General features: G+C 43.8%; 1 protein-coding gene across 1 annotated transcript in view; it reads left to right on the top strand.

Moving 5' to 3' along the window:
• Positions 1-24,028, top strand: part of NUSAP1 (nucleolar and spindle associated protein 1) — a 30,887-nt gene that overhangs the window by 3,081 nt on the left and 3,778 nt on the right. The window contains exons 2-10 of the mRNA XM_005284695.4: positions 3,645-3,710; positions 5,391-5,567; positions 8,950-9,133; positions 11,682-11,780; positions 12,648-12,760; positions 13,548-13,613; positions 13,842-14,029; positions 14,346-14,530; positions 17,066-17,179. Coding sequence (XP_005284752.1) covers positions 3,645-3,710; positions 5,391-5,567; positions 8,950-9,133; positions 11,682-11,780; positions 12,648-12,760; positions 13,548-13,613; positions 13,842-14,029; positions 14,346-14,530; positions 17,066-17,179 — 1,192 coding nt within the window. The remainder of the gene's footprint in view (positions 1-3,644; positions 3,711-5,390; positions 5,568-8,949; positions 9,134-11,681; positions 11,781-12,647; positions 12,761-13,547; positions 13,614-13,841; positions 14,030-14,345; positions 14,531-17,065; positions 17,180-24,028) is intronic.

The following is a 24,028-nucleotide window of genomic DNA, read 5'->3' as shown; positions in this document are numbered from 1 at the left end:
TTTTTGGCCTCTCTGAGTGCATTGTTTTAGCATAGATATCAGGTCTTTACGTATACAATTCTTCTACTTTTAAGTGGGACCTAGGCTATGATACCCCACATATCCACCATGTATTATCCTGCTGGTTCAATTGAATTCAGTCATCTGCTGCCTTCCTTTCAGGAGTCTGTGATCAGTGGCATATAGTGACCTAAACACCCTTCTTAAAGCAAAAGTAGTATTTACTACTAGGAACAAAGCATTAGAGAAAAAGGGGATTCTGAAACAACAGTTTACAGGCATATCTCTTACCTATAGTCCAGTCCCGTCACTGCCCCTCTCTTGTGGTCCGGATCCTCTATCAACTCATCCTCAGAGCTGTGACTACATGGTCCCTCTGCCCAGTTCCTGAAACCCTGAAATCCCCCATAGCTTAAACAAAGCCTCTCCCAGAACTCCACCCAAAAGAGTGAGCTTTCTAGTTTTCTTCTTCAAGGGGCCACATTGTAAATGGGGAATATAACACAGAGATGCTTTGCACAGAATTATACCACATTATTGCTTGTTACCTAAGCACATGAGGAATGCACAGAACTATACACAAGCAAACTCTACATGCATTTCACTGCCTCCATTTCCTTACTACTCCAGGGTATTCTGAGGGCTGGGGTCAGAGGCCATTGGGCCCATCTGGAGTCTTTCTTTCTGCTCCAGTGAATAGCTTGATATACATTGACACAGGAGCTCTCTATGATAGAACAATTGTAAAGCTACCAGGAGTCTTAATAGAGTTAAAAACACCTGAGGATTCAGCAATTGGGTCCCTTCACAGCAACCTGGTGAGTCACCAGCAGGGGAGAGCCCAATCAGATCTGTGACAATAACCCATCCCCAAAGTTAAATATAATATACATCAGTTCTTAAATTGTAATCCATGGAGGCTGTGTTGTTCTCATGATGCTGACTTGCCTTGTTTTCATTTATTAAATTGCATTAAAAGAAATAAACAAAATTAATACTTTCCTAATATTACTTTCCTATGCAGTAAATGTTGTAGGTGCCTCACGGATATTACGGTGACTGCACATGAGAGAGGAAATGATCCATGAGACCATTTCTGTATCAAAATGTGTATTTGTACAGTAATCACATTTGAGAATCCTTGCAGTATTTCATTTTGCAACTATCATTTTAGACAAAGAAAAAGTGGGAGAAGGTATTGAGGAAGGGAATACTTGGTAAGAATGCCACTCAGGAAGACACTGGAGTAAACTGCCTTTTGTGACCAAAAGGAGGCCAGAAGTTTGCTTCAGTTTTTCATGGCAACAAACCAAGCAAGTTTCACTCTTGACTATTTTATTTACATTAAATTGTTGTATCAGGCTGGTACATAAAATTGGTCCTGTTCTAAAATCACTGAATTATTGCTGTTTTGTGGTGGTTTGAGAGAGCACGTCTGTACAAGATTTTAAACAGGTACTTTAATTTCCTGTTCCCAGAAACTTAGTGTTTAGCCAGTTCTTGTTTTTATCTCTGGGCTGAGCACATCTTCAAGCTAACTTCTTTGCAGTATTATCTGATGCAAACTTAAAAAAAGTTGCCTTATCTGTAAGGTTTAACACAATGGAAAAACCACAGCATTTTTGCCTGTCAAGATAGGGTCTAAGATTACAAAGTGGGTTGTGTGAAAGAAGTATAAGTGTTTAAATTGTAACTAGTAGTGCATTTCAACAGCCTTAATTTTATCAACTTTTTACATTCTGAGAAACTTGCCCTGACTTCTGGCACCTTTGCTAGAATGAATGGCTTCACAACTACTTTAAACATGGTGTTGGACTGAAAATAGTCACTCCTTTCAAAAATCCCTCAAAAACTTTTCCATAGCTTTCCCTTTACTTTGGAATCTCCTAAAAACTTCAAACTCAGTTTAATATCTTGGAAAGCTTCTACCAATGATTGTCTCATTATACAACCAATAAGGAATAGAGAATAAGCTGTTCCTATAATGTGTTTGGAACTAATGTTGTTTTTTAAAATGCTAAACCAGCTGTGTATTTAGAGCAAAAAAGAAGTCATGCCAAATCAAAGTTGAATTTGACCCTTTCATCTCCAACTGGGATGAGCACCCTTGACTTTGGGGGAAAAAAAAATTGGTATAAGTATAAAATCTGCAAGGGCTTTTAAAAGGCTATAGGATATACTATGCATGGCTATTGTATTCAAGTTGCTTATAGCTTTCTTTGAGCCATAATATCTTCAAATTTGTGTTGGGCTGAGACTTCACCTGCCAAGTTGCCTAAAATAAAATTAAATAATTTGGGTTAGGGTTAATTAAACTAATTTTCAGAGGTTAAAACAAACGAAATAAAATTATGGAAGTACTAATGTTCTCATTTACAGTACTGCAAAAGTGGCACATTGCCATGTTTTTCAGATTTAGAACTATATAAATCAATGGTTAATCCTTAACATTCATTCAATAAGAACTTTTACATAAGGGAGGAGATAAACTTTGGTATTATGCTGATTTTTCCCATTTAGGTCATTGGAAAATTGCCATTAAGCAGCTTAAAAATTCCATTGTGCAATTTTTTTGTATTGAGTGTTTTCCCTATTGGCATTGATTACTTAGGAAAGTATGATCTGCATGTGAGCATGGCTCAAAGTAAGTGATGCTGTTGCAGAAATTAGATACAAGTTTTAATTGGATTGTGTTTAACTAGATGAATCAAAATACCTCGTCCTAAAACTACTGGCTTCTCTGGAAAACGGATGGATTGTAAGATCTCTGGTCAGGAAAATCTACATCTCCGCTCCAATGAAGCAAGTGAGCTATTCAGCAAAGTACTTAAGCACATCTTAAGTCCCATTGATTTTAATGAGACTCAAATACCTTCTTAAAATTAGGCTATGTCTACATTACACGCCACTGGCAACAGCATGTAGTGTACATGTAGCTACATGCTACAGTGCAAAGCCATCTGCGTCCTCATTGTAGTGCATTGCTACATGTGCCAGTGAAATGCCCTGGCAGAGGGGAGACAGCAAGAAAAAGCTTCAGCAACTCCTTGCCATTAGAACCTTTCAATGTGGCAAGGAAAAGTTCTGGCAGGGGGAAGGAAGCAGGAAAAGTCTGTCTTTCCCTGCTGCCTCCCTCCTGCCAGAGCCTTTTATAGCTTCCATAGTGTTTTCCTGTGGCAAGGAAGAGCTGTAGCAGTGGGGTGCTGGTAGAGGTTTCCCCACCGCAGCCCTGCTGTGGGAGTCTCTTCCGGCAGAGGGAAAAGGCTCCAGCAGCAGGACACTACACTGATAAAAACAGCAGTGTAGACGTGGAGGCACAGCTGGGGCCAGCAGAGAGCGTGTAGGCTAGTACTGCAGACAGACACACCTCCCCACAGACGTTTCTTTTACTTTACTTGCCTAAGCCATGCCTCACCAGCTACACTGCTTATTTATACTTGTGCTGGGGGGCTGGGCAGGTAGGTACTCTACATGTTGCCAAAAGACATACCCTTAAACATGTGTTTTGGTGAATAGAAATGGACTTATGCAGATGCTTAAGTGCTTTGCTGAATTGGTCGGTATACAGGGTTGGCTTATGCAACATTTTGTGTAATGGACTAGTGTCTTCTTTGGGTCACATTGTATACTCTTGACTCCTGCAGGCAGACAAATTGCTGAAAGCTCTGAAGCAACACTTTCATGAGCCAAAACAAGAAAATGGAAGTAAGGTAAGAACAGATGTCTGCTGACTTCTTATAATCTTATGAAAGACAATATGCAGAACCATTCTTTCTAAGAAAGTTGCTCCTGTTTTGATAATTGCAGTGCATTTCATTTAATGAAAAGTGCTTCTCACGTAGTGCACATGGTAATATAAATTGAAATTTTTACTTAAAATCAGTGCCTCATGCTTAATGTGTTCACCTACTGCTGGAAATTGACATTTTTGATATTTAGTTTAGAAATGGTTCCATATATGACTAGGCCAGTGTCCATCCTAGTAATGGAATTGACAAAACAATTTGGAGTTAAGACTTAACTTGTGCTCCAGTACCTACACAGACTTATCTTTAGTGTGAACTAAAATGTGGTCAAATGGAAACTGATATGCTAATGTTCAAATTTGCTCTGATCTGTTCAGCTCCAGATATTAGCAATGGGAAATGTACAAAATTCTCCATTGTGTCCTTTGAGAGAAAATCATCTTCAGGAGCTGAACCAAGCCTAATGACAACCTAGATCTCAATATTTTAAATACTAGCTGTGAAGGTTTGAACCCACCACCAGGGAACATCTGTGCTGCTTCTGCAAATAATGCTTTCCCAGGATAGCCTACAAACAGGGAATGCCATGCCAGATCAGTAGTCCATCAAATCTGCTATCCTCTCTGATAGTGGTCAATACTTGATGCTTCAGAGGGAGGTATAAGAAACCCGATAAAGACAATTATATGGAATAAACCAGCTTGTATGGGAAGCCTTTTGCTAAACCTAGGCAGTTGGGGTGGGAGGGAGTGTCCCTTCCTTTTTTTGTTTGTTTATCCTATCTACCTTTTATATTCTCTAACTGGAGGTTCTCACCTCTATGAATGTCTACTCCTAGTTTGTCTAGCCATTTTGTGCCTACTGCACTTACAAGTTACTCCTCAGGATGCAATAACCAAAGGACATCCCAGAGAAAAAGGTTTTTTTTTTTTTTTAATCCTAATATATTGTTACGCTGTGTGTATTTTTTTAAAAAAAAAAAGGCATTTAAATGTGTTGCCTTTCAGTTTCATTGAATGTCCCCTTGTTTTTATATTATGAAACAAGGTAATTCAGAAACTTTTTTTTTCTGTCATTATATATTGCATATACTTTTATTGTGGCCCTTTTTGTGAACCCATTAAGAACTGCTATGATCCTTGCCAGATTCACTCTTCTTCTGCTGACTGTGGTGTATGCAGTAGCAACAGCAGATATGCTTTTCCATTGCTAGGGATCAGAGTAGCTCTGTAGGAGGAGCACAGATGCCATGATCTTTTGCAGGATTTTAAAAAGATCTATGAGATCTTAAAAACTTGGAGAGCCCCAGGATTCTCCCAGTCAGGTGTCAAATGCAAAATGCTGCATGTGTTAAATACCTTGACAGAATGCTATGCATACAATAAAAACAAATGAGAGGATTTCAGATAGAAGGCTAACAAACTGCCCTCAAAAAACTAACTTCAGTATTTGAGGAAAAAGCTGACATCAGCACACTGATTGTGATGCCAGTGAACAGTGAGAATGCCAACAGGGTTGCTTGTGAACAGTGGGTGTGACATATCTGTGTTCCATTAATAACCTGTAAAGCTTTCTCGTTAGTGCATCTGACATGAATATGCACATGTAAGGATGTTAGACAATGGTCCCATTTCTCTTATACAGGACTTTGGAAGGAGCGCATCCTCCTCCACAGACACAGAGCAACTCAGCAGTCCAGAGCAGGTCAAACCTATTCCAGTGTCCTTTGTCACAAAAAGGCGTGGGAAAGGGAGGAAGGTAGCCTCCAAGGGGGAAATTAATACTAATGAAGAAGATATGGCTCTTCCTGTTGAGAAAGAGGTAACTCAAGTTTTTCAGGTTTTATTTCTTTATTAAGAGAAACACAAGTTAAATAGAACCTTTGGTCTATTCTGCCACCACTTGGCAGGAAATGCCTGCCTTTCAATGGGCAAACCCAGTAATGTTAAGGAGTACTTGTGGCACGTTAGCGACTAACAAATTTATTTGAGCATAAGCTTTCGTGAGCTACAGCCCACTTCATCGGATGCATAGAACGGAACATGTAGTAAGGAGGGATATATACACATACAGAGAACATGAAAAGGTGGGATTTGTTAGTCTCTAAGGTGCCACAAGTACTCCTGTTCTTTTTGCGGATACAGACTAACACGGCTGCTACTTTGAAACCAGTAATGTTATTGACTTTGTATTTTGGTACCCTAGTTTTCTGAAACTTGTGTCAACTGCTAGCTGCAATCAACTATTCCTGTTGTTTAAGCTTATTCTTTATCAACTTCAGATCACCCGTAATCTGCATGGGTCTTTCCCAGAGTCATAATTTGACTTTAGGTGCTCAAATACCACAGTGGGTGCAGTTTAAGAACCTCATTAGAGATTAAGTCCCAGGACACTATAATCATGTTTCACTCTGTTTTCAGGCTAAATGCACTCAACACTTGAAGGCTTTTTCTTAATAGACATTCTGATCACCAGATGAGTCTAGTAGCCATCTTTCCATTTTTTTCAAGCATTGAAATATCCTCTTCCTTTCTGTACTCTGTATGACATCATGTTCTAAGTATGGCTTTTCGATTGCTTTGTAGAATAAAGCCACAATTTCTCTATATATAATCATAAACAAGACAGAATTACACTTTGTGCTTGACTTGCCTTTGAAGGCATTCTTTTAGTTAGTAATGGAATAGTGCAAACTCTTCAATTTTCCCATATAGTTTAAACTTGCTGAAACTGTCTTAAATTTGAAGAAACGTTTTTTAGACTTTTTTTTTCTTGTTCTTCATAACTGCAGGTTTCTTCAGCAGAGGTTGACAAAGCTTGTTCTTTAGAGAATTCTGAATATATGAACTGCCCTCTTTTAAAATGGCCACCACCTTTCCTCCCCATTGTCCCTAATGGGATTAAAACCAAGCTGCTCTCAAAGATGGTCCCCCTCTTGTCAGTTTTTAAAATTATATATAACTTTTGAAATGTCATTGTTGAGGAAACAACCAATTTTCTGCTTGTATTTGTGCAGTCTGAAGCAGAGCTGTACACAGTATTCCAGGTGCAGTTGCACTAAGGCTGCAGAGACATCACTATTTCTTAACTTGGTCCTGCAGCTGTTGAATTTCTCCTCCTCCTCCCTTACTCTGGCAGAATGACAACTAATGACAATCAAGAATTTTCCTTCTCATCTGTTATCTTTGTTAAAATATTTTCCTTCATGTTTGTGCTCTTCAGATAAATAAGAGTTTCTGTGTTCTCCTCTCCCACATCTGTGTATTGCGACATTCTTGGGTATTCCAACAAAAGGGTGGAACTCTATGCTGTACCTGATACATCCAGCGCAGCACTGGGGCCAAGCATGTTCATCATCCAGCCAATCAACTTGCATTAAATTCCGTGCTTCTGCGATACTCTTTATCTCTGCTGGCTAGCTTGATGAAAAGGGAGTTCTAGCAAGAACTTTGCTTGCCCTACCTTGTTTATAAGAAGTCCATCTAATTAAAATAACATGGTAAAAATCTTTTCCTAGTGTTCCTGGAACATTATGTAATTGCTGAGATGACTAGGTGATTTCACTCTTTATCCTAAACCTAAAGAGCATGGGTCAGTTTGGGAAAAATAGAGTAAAGGATGTTTACAGTTTAAGTCACGCCGCTTTCTGAAATGTTAACTAGTATATACAAGCAACACCTAAGATGACCAGAATTGAAAGAAAAACTTTCTTCAGTTGGTTTGCTTTTGCCTTTAACAGCATTTGGTGTGTGGAATGTTTCACTTTCCCTTGTATAGACAGTAGGTCTCCCTTTGTATAGGACTTTCTCTCTAGGTTGGAATGTGAGACTTTTTGTTTAAAACAAAAAAAGTTGGGGGAGAAAAGGGGTGCAGAAGGAGTTTTTGATTGAAAGGTGCCAAACAGATATAGCGTATTAGGCCAGGTCTAAACTAAAAGCTTTTGCTGGTATAGCTGGGGCAGATGTGAGACCTTGGAAACATGAAAGACTGTTACGTGGAGATGTGTCAGACGCTATGCACACATGGAATAGTGATTGAACATTGTATCAATAAGTGGTGTATGTATCTTTGCGTTTCTGACTTACGGGATGGGTTTGCAGTGGAATCTAGAATTAGCGAGGGGTGGAAGTTTAATGCAAATTTCCAGTGCTGACTATGCAGATACCCAGCCCTTGGAAGCTTCTCCCCATAGGAGAAATAGAATTAACTGGTTTTACCTGGTTTAGGAGGCCCTGAGATACACAGGCCAAAAAAATATATAAAGAGTCAGCCTGATCTGATTCATGGAGAGAGTCACTCTGGAACAGAGAACTGACAAACTTATGGACCTACCAGGATCTCATGCAGATGATAGGTCATATCTAGTAAGCTTAGGATGCATATAGATTGATTGTTGAATTTTTTTCTCTGTACAGGTCTGTCTCAGCTTATGCTGGGGTTACGTCCCGCAGTCAGCACGTAAAGCAAAAACCGTGTATAGTCAAAATTACATTGAGTGTAATGGAGGGCGGAATTGCCCGCAGTACAGGAATAGTACTTAAATTGTTGTTCTCTTTTTTTTGCCGACTGCGTAAAGCTGAATTTCCACATGTTAAATGCGCGTAAGATGCGACAGACCTGTAATGCTTTTGACTTAAATAAATGTACTGTACTTTGCGAAAGCTGGTTGATCACTGACTCTGATTGTTCCTGAGAGAGCAGAACTGCAAGTGTTAAACTAAAGTCAGAGCTGCTGGGGCAAGCACAGTGAATTGCAAGGGGACTGCATCCCTAAAACTCTGATCTGGAGGGAGAAGAACATGGAGGTTCCGAGCCTGACACTTAAGGGGATGCTCTCGAGGAGACCACACAAGGGGCATATGTGCAGTTGAACCCAGAACTGTGACAATAGCAATGTCAGTGGTTTTGTTTTGTTTTGTTTTGTTTATAAGGGGTGAGAGATTGCAACACATATACCAGCAAAACTCCTGGTGTAGATGCAGGTATAGTGGCAACAAAGTGACTGTCGGTAGGCTTATTTTGCTTGCCAAATATAAGGTATCTGAAAAATCACTCCTTTGCTGATCTAAACTGCATCTACACTACTAGGGTTTGATGGTATAGCTATACTGGCAAACCTTTTCTACTGTAGAACTTGTCCTAAAGAACAGGCAGAAAATCCTTGGGGAAAAAAAGGCCTAACCTAAACATCTTTGAACTCCAGAATTATTCAGAAATGACAGAAAAAGTACCCCGGGATGGAGACAGCAAGACGACAAAGACAAGCAAAAGACACCAAACCGAGGAACCTGTAGCTAAGAACAAAGCTCCTGTGAACCCAGCAATGCATCCCATGCAGAGCCAGCAAAGGGAGAAGATGGTTTCTGCTAAACGAAATGGAGCTGAAAGTAAGAGGAAACTGCAAGTAGTTCTTAGTTTGGTTACTTACAATACTTCAAACAGGAATTTTGATTTATATACTATGTCCGTAAAAATATTGTGGAATGTCCTGGAGGTCTAACAGCCCAGATCGTTGTCCCATGATAGATCGTTTGTTTGAGGAATACCTTTCACTTAAGGGTGATATGTGAAGAATCTTTTAAAATTTGGACTTGTGCACTTGTTTTCTTTATGAATTTTAAAGAAGGCTTGAAAGTTGGAAGAGGGTGAGGGTTCTGCTTAGGTTTTTTCCTTGGGACTGTCAAGTCTGGTCTTCCATAGTTTTGGTGAAGAACTTCTTGAGGGTCTGAACATGCCCTTACTTAAATAAGCTAGTGTATGAAATCTTTAGCAAAGGTCCATTTCCCAAACATTACTTCTTGGAGAACTAGTAAAATAATCTTTATAAGTTTAAAGCGAATGAAAGGTGAGCAATTGAGAATGTAAGGGATTTTGGGTCAGGCTGTTCAAAACCTTTTTTGCTAACTATTTAAATCCTGTCACCATAGCCTTTCAGGGTAGACAAGACCTGCATTTCTTATGTGAAAAGCAAGCTGAATATTAAAAAAACCTTTCAGGCATTCTTTGTATATTGTTTAGAAGAAGAAGACGAAGATGGGGTGCACAATCCCAACTCTTTTCCTTTACAGGTCACCTTTAAATTCAGTGTCTCTTGGATTATCATAAATGTGGTACTCTCTTCCTGAGGAAAGAGGTGGGGAAGAGTACTTCATGTGTTGTACTTCATTGGCCTCTGCTTGCAGATGACTCAACTTTCCCAGATGTGTAGTTAGTATAAATTTATACTCAGACTAGGAAAAAAACATTATTGTTGGGCAGCTTAGACAGCAAAAAACATGTCCAGGCAAGTGACACTTCATCATTCCCTGCCTGCTGTGTTTGATGTGATACTGAAAATCAGAACTGGTGTCTTCCTCACTTGTGGTGTGTGTGGCCGTGAGCAGGTTTCAGGGGATCTGCCAAAATAAACCACAGAGCAGGACTGGCGTTAGACTTGCTGGGGCCCAGGACAGAAAGCCAAAGCCCATCACCAAGGTTTGAAGCCAAAGCCTGAGCAACTTAGCTTTACGAGGCCGCCTATGATGTCGGGCCCTGAGCAATTGCCCTGCTTGCTACCCCCCTAATGCCAGCCCTGGCTTTTAATCTACTGGCTATGGAGAAAAACAGTTGTGGCATAGGTGGGCCATAGAATTTTTATAGCATGCTGTGGGGAGGGGCTCAGAAAGAAAAAGGTTGAGAACCCAACACTAAGCCATATGCAACCCCATGCTCTGCTCCAGGAAGATGGCACAATAGGTATGTACAGTCCCTGAGTTGCAGCATGGACATAACTGCTGTTCAGTAGAGTATGCAAGAAAACTGTTATGGGAAGCCAACTTTAATGTTTCGCCCCAAGTTAGATACACCATTCAACACACCCAGTTGAGTTTTTCAAGCAACACACAATATAGAAGAGCCTTCTGTTTGACCCAACAAGTTGAGCTTTCAGATTGAGAAACAACTGCAGTATCCCTCTCTTACATCATGATCATAGTTCTTGTTTGAGTTTACACTTGCTGCCTTCTGTCTGAGCAATGGTTCCTTCTAGTGACCCAACAAGTGTTCTGTTACAAGCCTACAGAGAAACTTGCACACATGGGGTAAAAAAAATCATTAATTTTCCCACCCCTTGGTCCCATTGTGGTAGTTTGGTTTTTTTCCCCCAATATCATGAAGCTATTCTATACTGACTTCAACACAGACCTGAAATAAGGAATAATTGAGCACTCGCTTTCTGTGTACAAATGCTATCATACTCTAATCGAACGTCTTTTTAAAAAATACAACTGTTTGTGAATTGTATTAAAATGAAGAAAGAAGACTAACTGAACTCAACAGAAATATCGGTGTAAACATGATACAAAAGAAGCTGAATTCAAACCATAAAAATTAGGAAAAGATTCAAGACTTATTGGCTAAATCTTTAGTCACTGTGTGGTTCTGCTCTCAAGTCTCTAAGTAAAAATGTCACCCCCTGTTTAAACAGATAAGCTCTCAGATGTGCATTCAGGTATCTCTGCTTACAATAGTCATGGAAGCTTTTATTATTACTAGTATTAGTGCTGCAGAGCCAACACCGCTAAGAGAAAGTTACTTTGTGCAGGCAATTGGGTTGCCACCCAGAGCAGAACTTGGCCTGCAGAACCTTTACTGATGGTGATGCATGAGAAGGAAATAACCTGCCTTGACTTTCCAATACCATATTGAGCTTGCAGTTGGCAAAGTCATCCTATTACTTGGGTACACCTTTGATGTGGAGGCCTTTGAGAGACTATAAACATGGAACTCCACAATTCCATTTTTACTTCTCGTACTAGAGCCCAATTTAAGGGAGTTGAGTACTTCTTTGGCATAAAAGCTTCCAGAGTTTCATGAAGCAAAAGAATAGCTTGAGTTTTAGTAACGTTAAGCTAACCTTCCAGTAGTTTTAAGACTTGTTTGATTTGATTGTACCAGATGACACTCTTCCAGCCCATCCTCTAGCTGGGAAGATCCCTCGATATGTAGACCGTCTGTCTAAAACCGGAAAAACAGGAGTGAAACCCATTACACCAAGTAAGTTATTTACTATCTCTGAAAACAGGCTTATTGTCCATGTATGAAAGGAGACTTGCCTGTTACTGCCTAAATGAATCCAATCTCATTGTTTTTTTTAATATGGGGCTTGAAATCTCATAGGGCTTGCTTGGGGGAAAACATCTTGCTCTTTTATAAAGCCATTGTCGTGGCTCTGAAGTGTTCCAGTGTGGTGTATATCTGCTTGTGTTTCTCCAAAGAGCTGGTTGTGTGTTGGTAGTAGATAAATGTGCTTAGTTTTAAAATCAGTTTGGCAAGTGCTTTGGAACCCTTCGGGGTGAAAAGCATTTATATATGTAAGGATTTTTTTTAACAGACAGGAATGCTAAATTATGTTACTATCTTTTTTCTTTGAACTAATGATCTGCCCTAAAATGGATGACCAGTAAATGAAGTAATAATGACTTGCCATTTGTTTAGGACTAGTCAAGGCAGAGATAGGCGACCACTTCCACTTGTTTTTAATCACTTTGACCAATGGTCTCAACCTATTTACCATTGTTGGCCACATATGAAGCGCTTCTGTTATGTGGACCAAATCTACACTAAAATATATATATCTATATACTGCCTGTATACATATCTATACACATATATATATGGCCCTGAGGATGTCACATGGGCCGCACCTGTGTGCTGATGGGGCCGCAGTTTGAGAACCACTGACTTAGACCCACAGGATACAGTCAGGAAAAATAGTGCACTTAGATTTTTTTTTTTTCTCCTATCTCCTACTGACAATTATTCCAGGTTTGCACCATCCTCTGATCATTTAAACTTGCCTATAAATGACCAATCTTTGCCTATAAATGACAATTTCTCTTTCATATTTTTGGAATTTTGAAGATTTCAAGAAGCTGCATGAGGCTCACTTTGAGAAAATGGAGTCTATTGATGCCTACATTGAGAGAAAAAATAAACTGATTGAAAACTTCAGCAATTCTATCAATGAGGTCAAGGTAAGAATCATTAGAGGATCATATCCCTCATCCCTACATTCTTCTAAAATCTAGAGAGGGTTCTTTATTGCATTATCTCCCCACAGTCCCTCAGTATGAGTCAAGCATTTACCCATGTGGCTAAAGAACCGTTTTTGAGGAGTAGTTTACTGGTAGGGGGCCCATGCAATTTCAACGATCCTAACATCCCATAGACTGCGAGGATATGTCTATCCTGAGTACTTTGACTGTCCCTTTCTGCCTGCCACAGAACTAACCTTTCTCTGACTTTCGTGGTAGCATAAATACTTTATAAGTAGTTCCAAAAAAAAAAAAAAAAAAGTAGACTCCTAATTACATTGGTGGGGTTGTTTGGCTTTTCTGTCTTCCTTCTTAATTGTATCTGGGTTGCCATGGGACTTGAGAATCTTAAAAAGTGGGATTTAAATGGTGGTCTTGACCTGTTAATGCCCATCCAAAGTGAAAAACTTAAGTGCTTTTAATATACCTTCTTAGGGAAAGGCATTTGACTCACCTTCAAAAAACATGGCATGTAAATGGTTTTTGATGGCCCTTGATCTCTCTCAAATTCTGTATTCTAAACTTGAACGTGTGGGAATTCCAAAATAATGGCATTTCCAGATGTGACAAATGTGTGCACATGCCAAGATTTACAGCAAAGTACACCAATGAATATGGTCAAAACAAGAACATTGAAACTTATTCTGAATGTTACGTTTCTTATCTTGCTGATAGATACCAAGTGTATGGATGAGTATTTAAGACCCCATACATTTTATTTTTGCAGATGTTGGCTAAAAAAGCTAACCACCCAAAGGCATGTGAGAAAGGAACTCCACACAGCAATTCTAAGGTGAGGGTTCTTCCTCCCCGCCCGCCCCTCCCACCCAGATAATCTTTTCTGTCTAGTTACGAGGGAGATCTTTTCTTTTTTGAAATATTATTCTTTAAAGCAGACTGATCTGTGCACTTGTGATTAAATGTATTCTGTTCTGTAGCTCCAGCACAATCCAGGCAGCAGTGCCTATCCGAGTGCTAAACTCTCGTAGAATGTGCTAAATGCCCACTTCTGTGTTTCTAGAAACGCTCCGGCGGCAGAGTGTTTTTATTCAGCCCACATCCCCAAAGAGGAAGGTTCTCTACCAGTTGTACTCCAGGCAACCTGCGGCGCTCCCCACGCATCTCTGTAGGCACCGGAAACCTGAGTATTTTATCTCAGAAATCTTTATTCAATCCCTCCATTCTCTCAACAACCAAAATGAATGTCAGGTAAAAAGGACTCACCAAAAATATCAGTCAAGTATTTGGTATAATATATAAACAACACAGTGAACTAAATCGTGAAATTTAAAAATTGAACTTGAAAATTAATTGCAATAAAAACATTGTGTGATTGTTGCATTAGTTGTTGATAGCAATTCCATATTCATGACAAGGAATGTGCCAAAGGATTATGTATTACAGCGTTTCATGTTTTCTCTGATGGATAATAAGAGATTTACATTGGTTAAAATATTTTTAATGAGCACCTGTTAATGCAGGAAGGTTCAGATCTTTATTCCGACAAATAACTACTTCCTTTCAGATTCTCAGAAGCTACAAAAGATAATGAACACAAGCGCTCCCTTACCAAGACTCCATCTAGAAAGTCACCATTCTTGGAGATTTGCACACCTGATAGCCAGAAAAGTGGCAAACCCACAATTAGAAAGAGCACTAATGGAAATGCAACAAACCATGAACTGACTGCATCAAAGACCAACCCTAATGGTAATCTTCTGAGAAACTGATGCTATAAAATGTACATAATATTTGGAAACAAGCTTTAATGCTTTAGCAAAGGGCAAGGGGAGATATATTATTTTCCAAGACTGGAGTGATTCTTTAGGGGACTGCAATATCTTGTGTTTTAAATGTATATTTTCTTTGAACTGAAAAGGGTAGGTGCTAAAAATCTTTGGATAAGATAAAAGGCAAGAAATCTCCAGTCTAGCTGTTCTTATTGTGTGTGGTTGAGCAGTTTCTGTATTATGCTATTAGCACAGGGGTGGGCAAACTACGGCCCGCGGGCTGGATCCGGCTCCTCAGGGCTTTGGATCCGGCCCGCGGGACTGCCCCTGTGGTGCAGCGGGTCCCGCGCCGCTCTCCAGAAGCAGCCGGCACCATGCCCATGCGGCCTCTGGGCGGGGAGGGGCAGAGGGCTCTGTGCATTGCTCTTGCCTCCAGGCATCGCCCACTGCAGCTCCCATTGGCCAGGAACAGGGAACTGCGGCCAATGGGAGCTTCGGGAGAGGTACCTGTAGGCGCAGCAAAGGCAGCACACACAGAGCCCTCCGCCCCCCCTTCCCCAGGGGCTGCAGCACTTCCTGGAGCAGCGCGGGGACAGGGCAGGCAGGCAGGGAGCCTGCTTTGGCCCTGGTGTGCACCACTGCCACCCCAAAGCCCTCCTGCACCCCGCCCCCAACTCCCTGCCCTAAGCCCCCTGCCTGCACATGCACCCCTCCTGCACCCCAACTCCTTGCCCTAAGCCCCCTGCCTGCACATGCACCCCTCCTGCACCCCAACTCCTTGCCCTAAGCCCCCTGCCTGCACCGTGCACCCCTCCTGCACACCAACTCCCTGCCCTGAGCCCCCTTGCACACCCCACACCCCTCCTCTGCCCCAAACCCTTGCCCTGAGCCCTTCCTGCACACCACACCCCCTCCCACACCCTGCACTCCCTTCCACACCCCAACCCCCTGCCCCGGCCCTGCATACCATTTCCCCACCCAGATGTGGCCCTCAGCCCAAAAAGTTTGCCCACCCCCGTATTAGCAGATAAAAGTGCCACAAGGAAACATAAAAGCACCATTGCAGACTTGGTACTAGAGTACTCCAGAAGAGGTTTAAGTGTCATTGTAGAAAAGCTCCCTGGACCACCAAATAACCATGCAATGGAATAGGTAACGAGCTATCATACTTGCTCTAGAGAAGTGGAAAACCATGTATGGTGTGATGCATGACTTACCAGTCTCAAAATATACCCATACAATTGTATAGAAGTCCCACTTCTGATAATAAAATTAACTATTCATATCCTACAGAGTACTGAAGTTGAGAGCAGGAAAGCAAGTGTTGGGACAGCATGTGAAGGTCATGTCCTGAGGTAGAAATATATTAGATAGCTAAAATCAATCCTGAGCAAGAAATTAGTATTAGAACAGCTTGAGTGGTTTACTTTGTTTTGGGTAGTTCAGGATTAGGGTTAAATTCAACATTTCTTGGAAGCGTTGATAAAAGTTTGTATGGAATAATAGCTGGCCTACATATAAGGGATAAGGAACCCCAGGTAATCTTGTTTTCTTAAACATCTTAAGAAAGGACTGAGCTCCTCACTATTCACACCTCACGTCCTATGTGGCATATTTGACCTATGTGTCAGGACCCAAGAATGGTATGCAGGCATTTATGCCAATCAGTACAGTATCCATTTGTTGGTTAAGACATAGAGAATCTTGAACTGCTAGAGAATTAATGTTTTTAAATGAAGACTTAGATTCTGAAGTAAATTATGTAGCATTCTAAAATTAATCCCTGTTTCTGTAGCAAACTACATGACCATGTAAATTGTATTATACATGTGACTCACAACTTTTATTTGGTACTAACAGTTTTCTCAGTGGTGTGCAAGTAGAACTGTTAACAGCTATCCAGTACCCTCAGTGTCTTCCAGTGTGGACCACGTGCTAGACTGTGTCACAGACACTTCCCTTTCCATTCATAGTTTTGTGGACCACTTTCCATGCTCCTCATGATTGCAGACCAACCTTATGTAACCTACAGTAATTGCTTACATGAAAAAATAGCAATAGTACTTAATGTATTTTTAGTTGTGATTTAAGGTGACAGCTGGAAATGAGCATCATGTGATCAGCATGCTCCCCGTAGACCACTGGGAGACCACAGGCCAGTAGAGAAACACTGAACTAGATATATGGCTTAGCAACTCTGCTACACACCAGGGCTATCTACTTAAAACCAAACCAAAAGAGTGAGACCTTCCATATCTGCCCTTCGTACACTCTTGCCCCATATTGTTCAACCTCTTCCTTGTTATCCAAAGTGTTAAATGTGTTTTCAATGGAGTACATTTTATAGTGTGTGGATCCTTGGTAGTTTGTAAGATCCTATGGTACTTTGGTTTGACTGGCTTAAAGAATTGGGCTGTTGTAGTGCTCTCCTTATGTAGTTTCCCAACTGTTTGCTTTTAAGAGCGGAAATTCTTGCTCCCTTTCTCTAAACATGGTACCCTGGTTTTCGTTTTAGCTGTTACACCATTCAAGTTTGCAGCTCAGACTGCAGAACCCACAAGTACCAAGAAGCCAACATTTGATCTGAAAGCAAGTCTGTCAAGGCCACTTGGATATCAGCCACACAAAGGTACTGTGACTTTGTGCTATTTCCATAGGGGAGACAAAAGCACTGAGCTTATGAAAGAGGGCATTCTTACATTATGTGCAGCAACAAAGCACCTCTGTCATACCACATATCTGATCACACACTCTACATGGGGGATGTAGCCTTAAAAATGATAGCTTGTGCTCTGAAGTTAAACCATTCAAAGTATGTTCTCTAGCAGAGAGGCTTTTGCTAAGACAATCTGGGCTTTTAACAGCTGGACTGGTTCTTTCTGTTTGCCGCTAGAAGAATTCTAGTTTCTCAAGTGTTTAGACATACTGCATTCTAGGTGTCAGAACATCAAGTTCAAATAAACAGGCAATTTTTTCCAAGCCCTGTCTAATACCTAATCACCAGGCTGAAAAACACACCCTCCTGTTGGGCCTATAGATGCTGGATTCCTGCTGACTGAGCTCTGCTGCCAATTAATGCTGCCCTCCTACCACCACCACACAAAACAAGTCAGTTCTGGGACACCTCCACAACAACATATGTCCCCCCCATAAATCAAGTTCTTTGAGTGATTGCTCATGTCCATTCCATTGTAGGTGTGTGTGTTCACCACATGCACTGCTGTCGGAAGTTTTTCCTTCAGTGGTATCCGTAGGAGACTAACTCTGGCACCCTCTGGAGTGGTGCACGTATGTGCTGGTATAAGGGGCACCGCTGGCTCCCCCTCCCTCAGTTCCTTCGTACCACCAGTGACAGTGCTGGAACGTCTCCTCGCCTCGGCTAGCTTACTTCTCTCAACTGTGTCTAGTTATGAACTTTTTGTATATAGTTTAAAAACTTTTATAGTTTTACAGTTCCCTTAGTGTTAGAGTTAGTAATAGTTGGTTAGTTCTGGATGGGATTTAGCCTAGGGACGGGGCCTTGTGACTGCTGCAAGAAACCTATGCCAGTCAGTGATCCCCACAAAAGATGTCTAAAGTGCTTGGAGGAAACCCATGTGAGCGACAAGTGTCGCATCTGTAAGAGGTTCAGGCCACGAACAAAAAAGAAGCAGGACATTTGTCGTTGAGCGTTCTTTATTGAGTCAGCCTTCGCACTGGCATTGGAGCCGACTAGATCGGACTCTGCTCCAAGCACTGCAGCCTCGGTGCAGAGTGTGCCACCAGCACTGACCTCCGACTGGCACTGATCCCCATCCCTGGTACCGGTTGAAAAGCAAAGAAAGGCCGGGAGAGGGCGTTATCCTGTGTCCCGTAAAGGGAAGGAGAGAGCCAGAGGACAGCAAAGACCCATGAGGGGCAGCTTTTTCTCTATGGATGGTGGCCAGGCTCCAGTACCTACAGAGCTGTTTGGGCCCACTTTGAGATCCGCCCACCACCCCAGAAAGCAGTAGAGGCACTCGGCACCTGGCGGTGCTGTCCACACCAGAGGCTGCTAAGAATATATTGTCCCTTCTGGTGCCGCCCATGCCTGCTACTAAGGTGCACCATTCAAGGGGAAAACCCATCCTGGGACCCTTCCAGCGGTCTCTGTCAGTGCAGCAGCGCTCACCTGAACAGTGCCACCAGCCCCCAGATGCGGGTCAGCTTACCTACCAGAGTTCCAGGTGTTGTTCTCCAGTCTCTCTAGACAGTGTTCACTGGGATCCCAGCATCAATCACCGGCTGTCTGGCACAGACCCTTGGAGACACATCACCAATCCCCAGAACCCCATTTCCTTCTGGGCCCTGGGGGGCTGCATGGCCCCAAGGCCAATTGCCAACCCCTGGCATCTGTGGAACCCCTGGACATTTCCCCAACCGTCGCTTGGGGCATCAGTTGGTCTCAGGGTCATCGGAAAGACAGTCGGCCACAGTCTCCTGCCCACCCCCTGACTCGGAAGCGGAGTCAGAGAAAGCTCCACAGGGACAGCATGGCAGAGGCAGTGGAGTTACCAGGCCCACCTATACCTGCCTCCTCTTCATCTTTGCCCGACGAGGCGATAGCGGGGCCCTCTCACACAGTCCCCCAGGATGACACAAAAGCCCACCAAGAGCTTTTGAAGAGGGTGGCTTCAAACCTCGGGCTGGAAGCTTAGATGCTGGTGGAGCCCTTGGGACTCCCTGTTCGATGTGCTGAGTGCAGTAGCCCCCTCGAAGGTGGCATTACCAGTACACATGGGAGTTGTGAAACTGATCAACTGTGTGAAATCAGTTTCACACATACAGAATGGGAAGAGACTGTCTAGGAAGGAGTACAGCAGAAAGGGATCTAGGGGTTATAGTGGACCACAAGCTAAATATGAGTCAACAGTGTGATGCTGTTGCAAAAAAAGCAAACGTGATTCTGGGATGTATTAACTGGTGTGTTGTGAGCAAGACACGAGAAGTCATTCTTCCGCTCTACTCTGCTCTGGTTAGGCCTCAGCTGGAGTATTGTGTCCAGTTCTGGGCACCGCATTTCAAGAAAGATGTGGAGAAATTGGAAAGGGTCCAGAGAAGAGCAACAAGAATGATTAAAGGTCTTGAGAACATGACCTATGAAGGAAGGCTGAAAGAATTGGGTTTGTTTAGTTTGGAAAAGAGAAGACTGAGAGGGGACAAGATAGCAGTTTTCAGGTATCTAAAAGGGTGTCATAAGGAGGAGGGAGAAAACTTGTTCACCTTAGCCTCTAAGGATAGAACAAGAATCAATGGGCTTAAACTGCAGCAAGGGAGGTCTAGGTTGGACATTAGGAAAAAGTTCCTAACTGTCAGGGTGGTTAAACACTGGAATAAATTGCCTAAAGAGGTTGTGGAATCTCCATCTCTGGAGATATTTAGGAGTAGGTTAGATAGACATTTATCAGGGATGGTCTAGACAGTATTTGGTCCTGCCATGCGGGCAGGGGACTGGACTCTATGACCTCTCGAGGTCCCTTCCAGTCCTAGAATCTATGAATCAAAGCCCTTTGGCAAACCCCCTCCTCCCTGCCCCCATCTCTAAGTGGGTGGAGCGGAAGTACTATATCCCCACTAAAGGGTTTGAATACTTGTGCAAACGCCCTGCCCCAAGCTCGCTGGTGGTGTCAGCAGCCAATGAGCACGATAGACAAGGCCAACCGGGATCGACCCCTAAGAATAAGGAGGTGACTAAGCTCGATCTTTTCGGTAGAAAGATTTATTCTATGGCCAGTCTTCAGCTAAGGGTGGCCAATCATCAGGCCCTACTTGGCCACTATGATTATAACATTTGGCAGTCCGTGGCCAAGTTCGCAGAGTCGCTGCCTGAGGAGCCCAGGAAGGAATTCCTGGCTATCCTGGAGGAGGGCAGAGCGGTAGTCAGGGCAGGCAAGCAGGAGTGTGCCACCAGCACTGACCTCAGACTGGCACCGATCCCCACCCCTGGGTACCGGTTGAAAAGCACAGAGATGCCGGGAGAGGGCGTTATCCTGTGTCCCGTAAAGGGAAGGAGAGAGCCAGAGGACAGCAAAGACCCATGAGGGGCAGATGCAGCAGACCTCCGCGTCCCGGTCTATGACTTCGGCCATTTCAATGAGGCGGGGATCCTGGTTGTAGTCATCGGGTTTGTCAGCAGAGGTTCAGCAATCCATCCAGTACCTTCTCTCTGACGGCTTGGCGTTGTTCGCAGAACAGACAGCAAGTTGCACGGCCTAAAAGACTAGGGCCACCTTGCACTCGCTGGACCTGTACACGGAGGCGCCCACGAGGAAGTGGTTCAAGCCACAACAGTCCCACAGGTTCGGGGGCTCTTCCCATTCAGAGCCATTCCTTAAAAAGGGCAGGGGCTACAAGTGCCGGCATGGCCATCAGCTGGCCTCCTTAGCTTACTCGAGCTCTAGCCAATTGGGTAATAAATAGGCATTTTGAGGGTGCGCTCAAGGGCGACCTTCCAGCCTGTGTCCTGGATCCAGCCTCCCTGTTTTTTCCCCACCCGCCTATCTCCCTTCCTCCCTGCCTGGGGCTCTATAACACCGGACCAGTGGGTCCTCAGCACAGTTGCAGGGGGGTATACCCTTCAGTTTATTTCTATTCCCTTCCTCCCTCCCTGTCTCTTTTCAGGGACTCTTCTCACAAGCATCTACTCGCTCAGGAGGTACTAGGCCTTCTGCAGGTGGGAGCAGTAGAGGAAGTTCCTCTGCACTTACGGGAAAAAGGGTTTTATTCCTGCTATTTTTTTATCCCAAAGGGGGTCTATGCCCCATCCTCTACCTGCGGGGCCTCGATAAGTATCTCAAGAAGTTGAAGTTCCGCATGGTCTCCCTGGCCTCCATCATTCTTTCCGCTGGATCCAGGAGCCCAGAAGGATGCCTACTCACATACCAATATTTCAGGGACACAGACGGTTCCTACGTTTCATACTACCAATTTGCAGTGCTCCCCTTTGGCCTAGCAAAGGCATCAATGGTATTCACAAAGTGCAGATTGGTGGTAGCGACCTATCTCAGATGTTAAGGTATCCAGATCTTCCTGTACCTCAACAACTGGCTCATCAAGGGCCGCTCCAGATCCAGCGCAGTGTCAAGAAGTTGCAGGCCACTTGCCAAGCTTTAGGCCTGTTGATAAACGAACAAAAATAAACATTAATTCTGATTCAAAGGATAGAATTTGTCGGAGCGGTACTCGATTCTATCCGAGCCAGCGCATTCCTGCTGGAGACCAGGTTCAGGGCAATGGCAGATCTGATTGCCAGCATCACAACCCATCCGCTTGCCATTGCCTGGGTCTGCCTCAGACTACTGGGGCACATGGCAGCTTGCATGTATGTTGTCTGTCATGCGAGACTCAGGCTGCGTCTCCTCCAGATGTGGCTGGCGTCAGTCTACTCACCTGGACAAGATTGTCACGATCCCACCCCACAGGTATTTACCTCCCTGCAGTAGTGATCTGATCCAACTCTGGTAATGGAAGGTGTGCTGTTCGCAAGCCCATGACCCGTGGTCTCCCTGATTTCAGACGCGTCTGACCTCGGTTGGGGAGTGCATCTCTGTGTACTGCGGACTCAGGGATTATGGTCTCGGGAGGAGCTTGCGTTACATTTAAATGTCAGAGAACTCAGAGCCATTTGCCTGCCTTATGGAGGCTTCCTTCCCCCGCTGTCCGGTCAGGGGGTGCAGGTGTTGATGAACAACACAGCCTCCATGTTCTATGTCAACAGGCAGGAGGGAGCTTGTTCATCGGCTCTGTGCAAAGAAGCCCTCCATCTATGGGACTTCTGCATTCAGTATGCAATCCACCTGGAAACCTCACACCTCCCTGGCTTCCTGAACACACTGGCGGATCACCTCAGCAGGTTCTTCTCTCACCACAAGTGGTCCCTTCACTCTGAAGTCGTCAGGATGCTCTTCCAGAAGTGGGGAGCTCCCCGAGTGGATCTGTTCGCCACCAGACAGAACAGAAAGTGTCATCAGTTCTGCTCTCCTCAAGGCCTAGGCAGAGGCTCATTTTCCAATGCCTTTCTCCTGTCTTGGTCCACAAACCTGATGTACGCCTTCCCGCTGATTCTACTCATGAGCAAGGTTCTCTTGAAGATCAAGAGGGACAAGGCGTGGGTCATGGACATGGACCAGCATTGGTTCGGCATGCTCGTGGACCTAGCCATAGCGGCCCTGTGGCCACTTTACAGCTGCCCAGAGCTACTCTCACAGGATCATGGTCAGCTCTTGCACTCGAACCTCACCTCTCTCCACCTCACGGCTTGGCTGCTGTGGCTGAACCTAGAGGAACAAACCTTCTCTAGTCAGGTACAGCAGGTTCTCTTGAAGGGCAGAAAACCCTCCACCAGAGTGACTTACCTGGAAAAGTGGAACCATTTCTCTTGCTGGGAGTCGGAGTGGAATATTTCCCTGACACAGTCGTCCCTGCAGTCCATCCTGGATTACCTGCTTCACTTGAAGCACCAGGGCCTCGCCTTTTCCTTGATCAAGGTGCACCTGGCAGCCATGTTGGCCTTCCATACCAGAGTCCAGGGTAGATCTGTATTCTCACATGAGATGACAATCAGGTTCTTGAAAGACTCTTTCCGCCAATCCGGGGCCCGGTTCCCCAGTGGGACCTTAACCTGGTCCTCTCCAGGCTCATGGGTCCACCCTTTGAGCCTATGGCTTCTTGTTCCCTCTCTACCTGTTGTGGAAGGTTGCATTCTTTGTAGGTATTACTTACTGAGCACGTTGAGTCTCAGAGATTAAAGCCCTCACTTCAGAGCCCCCGTATATGGTATTCTACAAGGACAAGGTTCAGCTGCGACCCCATCCGGCCTTCCTGCTAGAGGTGGTGTCGCACTTCCATGTCAATCGGGATATCTTCCTCCCTATGTTCTGTCCAAAGCCTCACATGAGCAATGAGGAGAGATGCCTGCACACTCTAGATTTCAGGTGTGCCCTGGCTTTCTACTTGGAGTGCACCAAGGCCTTCGGCAGATAGACTCATCTCTTTACTGCGATCACTGACAGGATGAAAGGCCTTCCAGTGTACTCTCAGAGGATTTCAAACTGGATTACCACCTGCATCCACACTTGTTACAAGTTGGCGCAGTCTGTGTCTCCACCGATAATGAAGGCTCACTCTACTAGAGCTCAAGCGTTTTCAGCTGCCTTCCTGGTGCATGTCCCTGTCCAGGACATCTGCAGGGCTGCGAGCTGGTCTTTGTTACACATGTTCACTACGCATTATGCCATTACCCAGCAGGCCAGAGATGATGCTGGATTTGGCAGAGCTGTGTTGCAACTGACACGTCCATGAACTCCTGCTCGCCTCCAGAGGTGTACTGCTTGGGAGTCACCTATAATGGAATGGACATGAGCAATCATTCGAAGAAGAAAAAATAGTTACTAACCTTTTGTAACTGTACTTCGAGATCTGTTGCTAATGTCCATTCCATGACCCACCCTCTTTCCCCTCT

This window comes from Chrysemys picta, chromosome 4, assembly GCF_011386835.1.
Source record: "Chrysemys picta bellii isolate R12L10 chromosome 4, ASM1138683v2, whole genome shotgun sequence".
In the NCBI taxonomy this organism is placed as follows: domain Eukaryota; kingdom Metazoa; phylum Chordata; order Testudines; family Emydidae; genus Chrysemys; species Chrysemys picta.
Note: the sequence above shows the minus strand (reverse complement) of the source record. Positions and strands in the feature narration are given on the sequence as shown.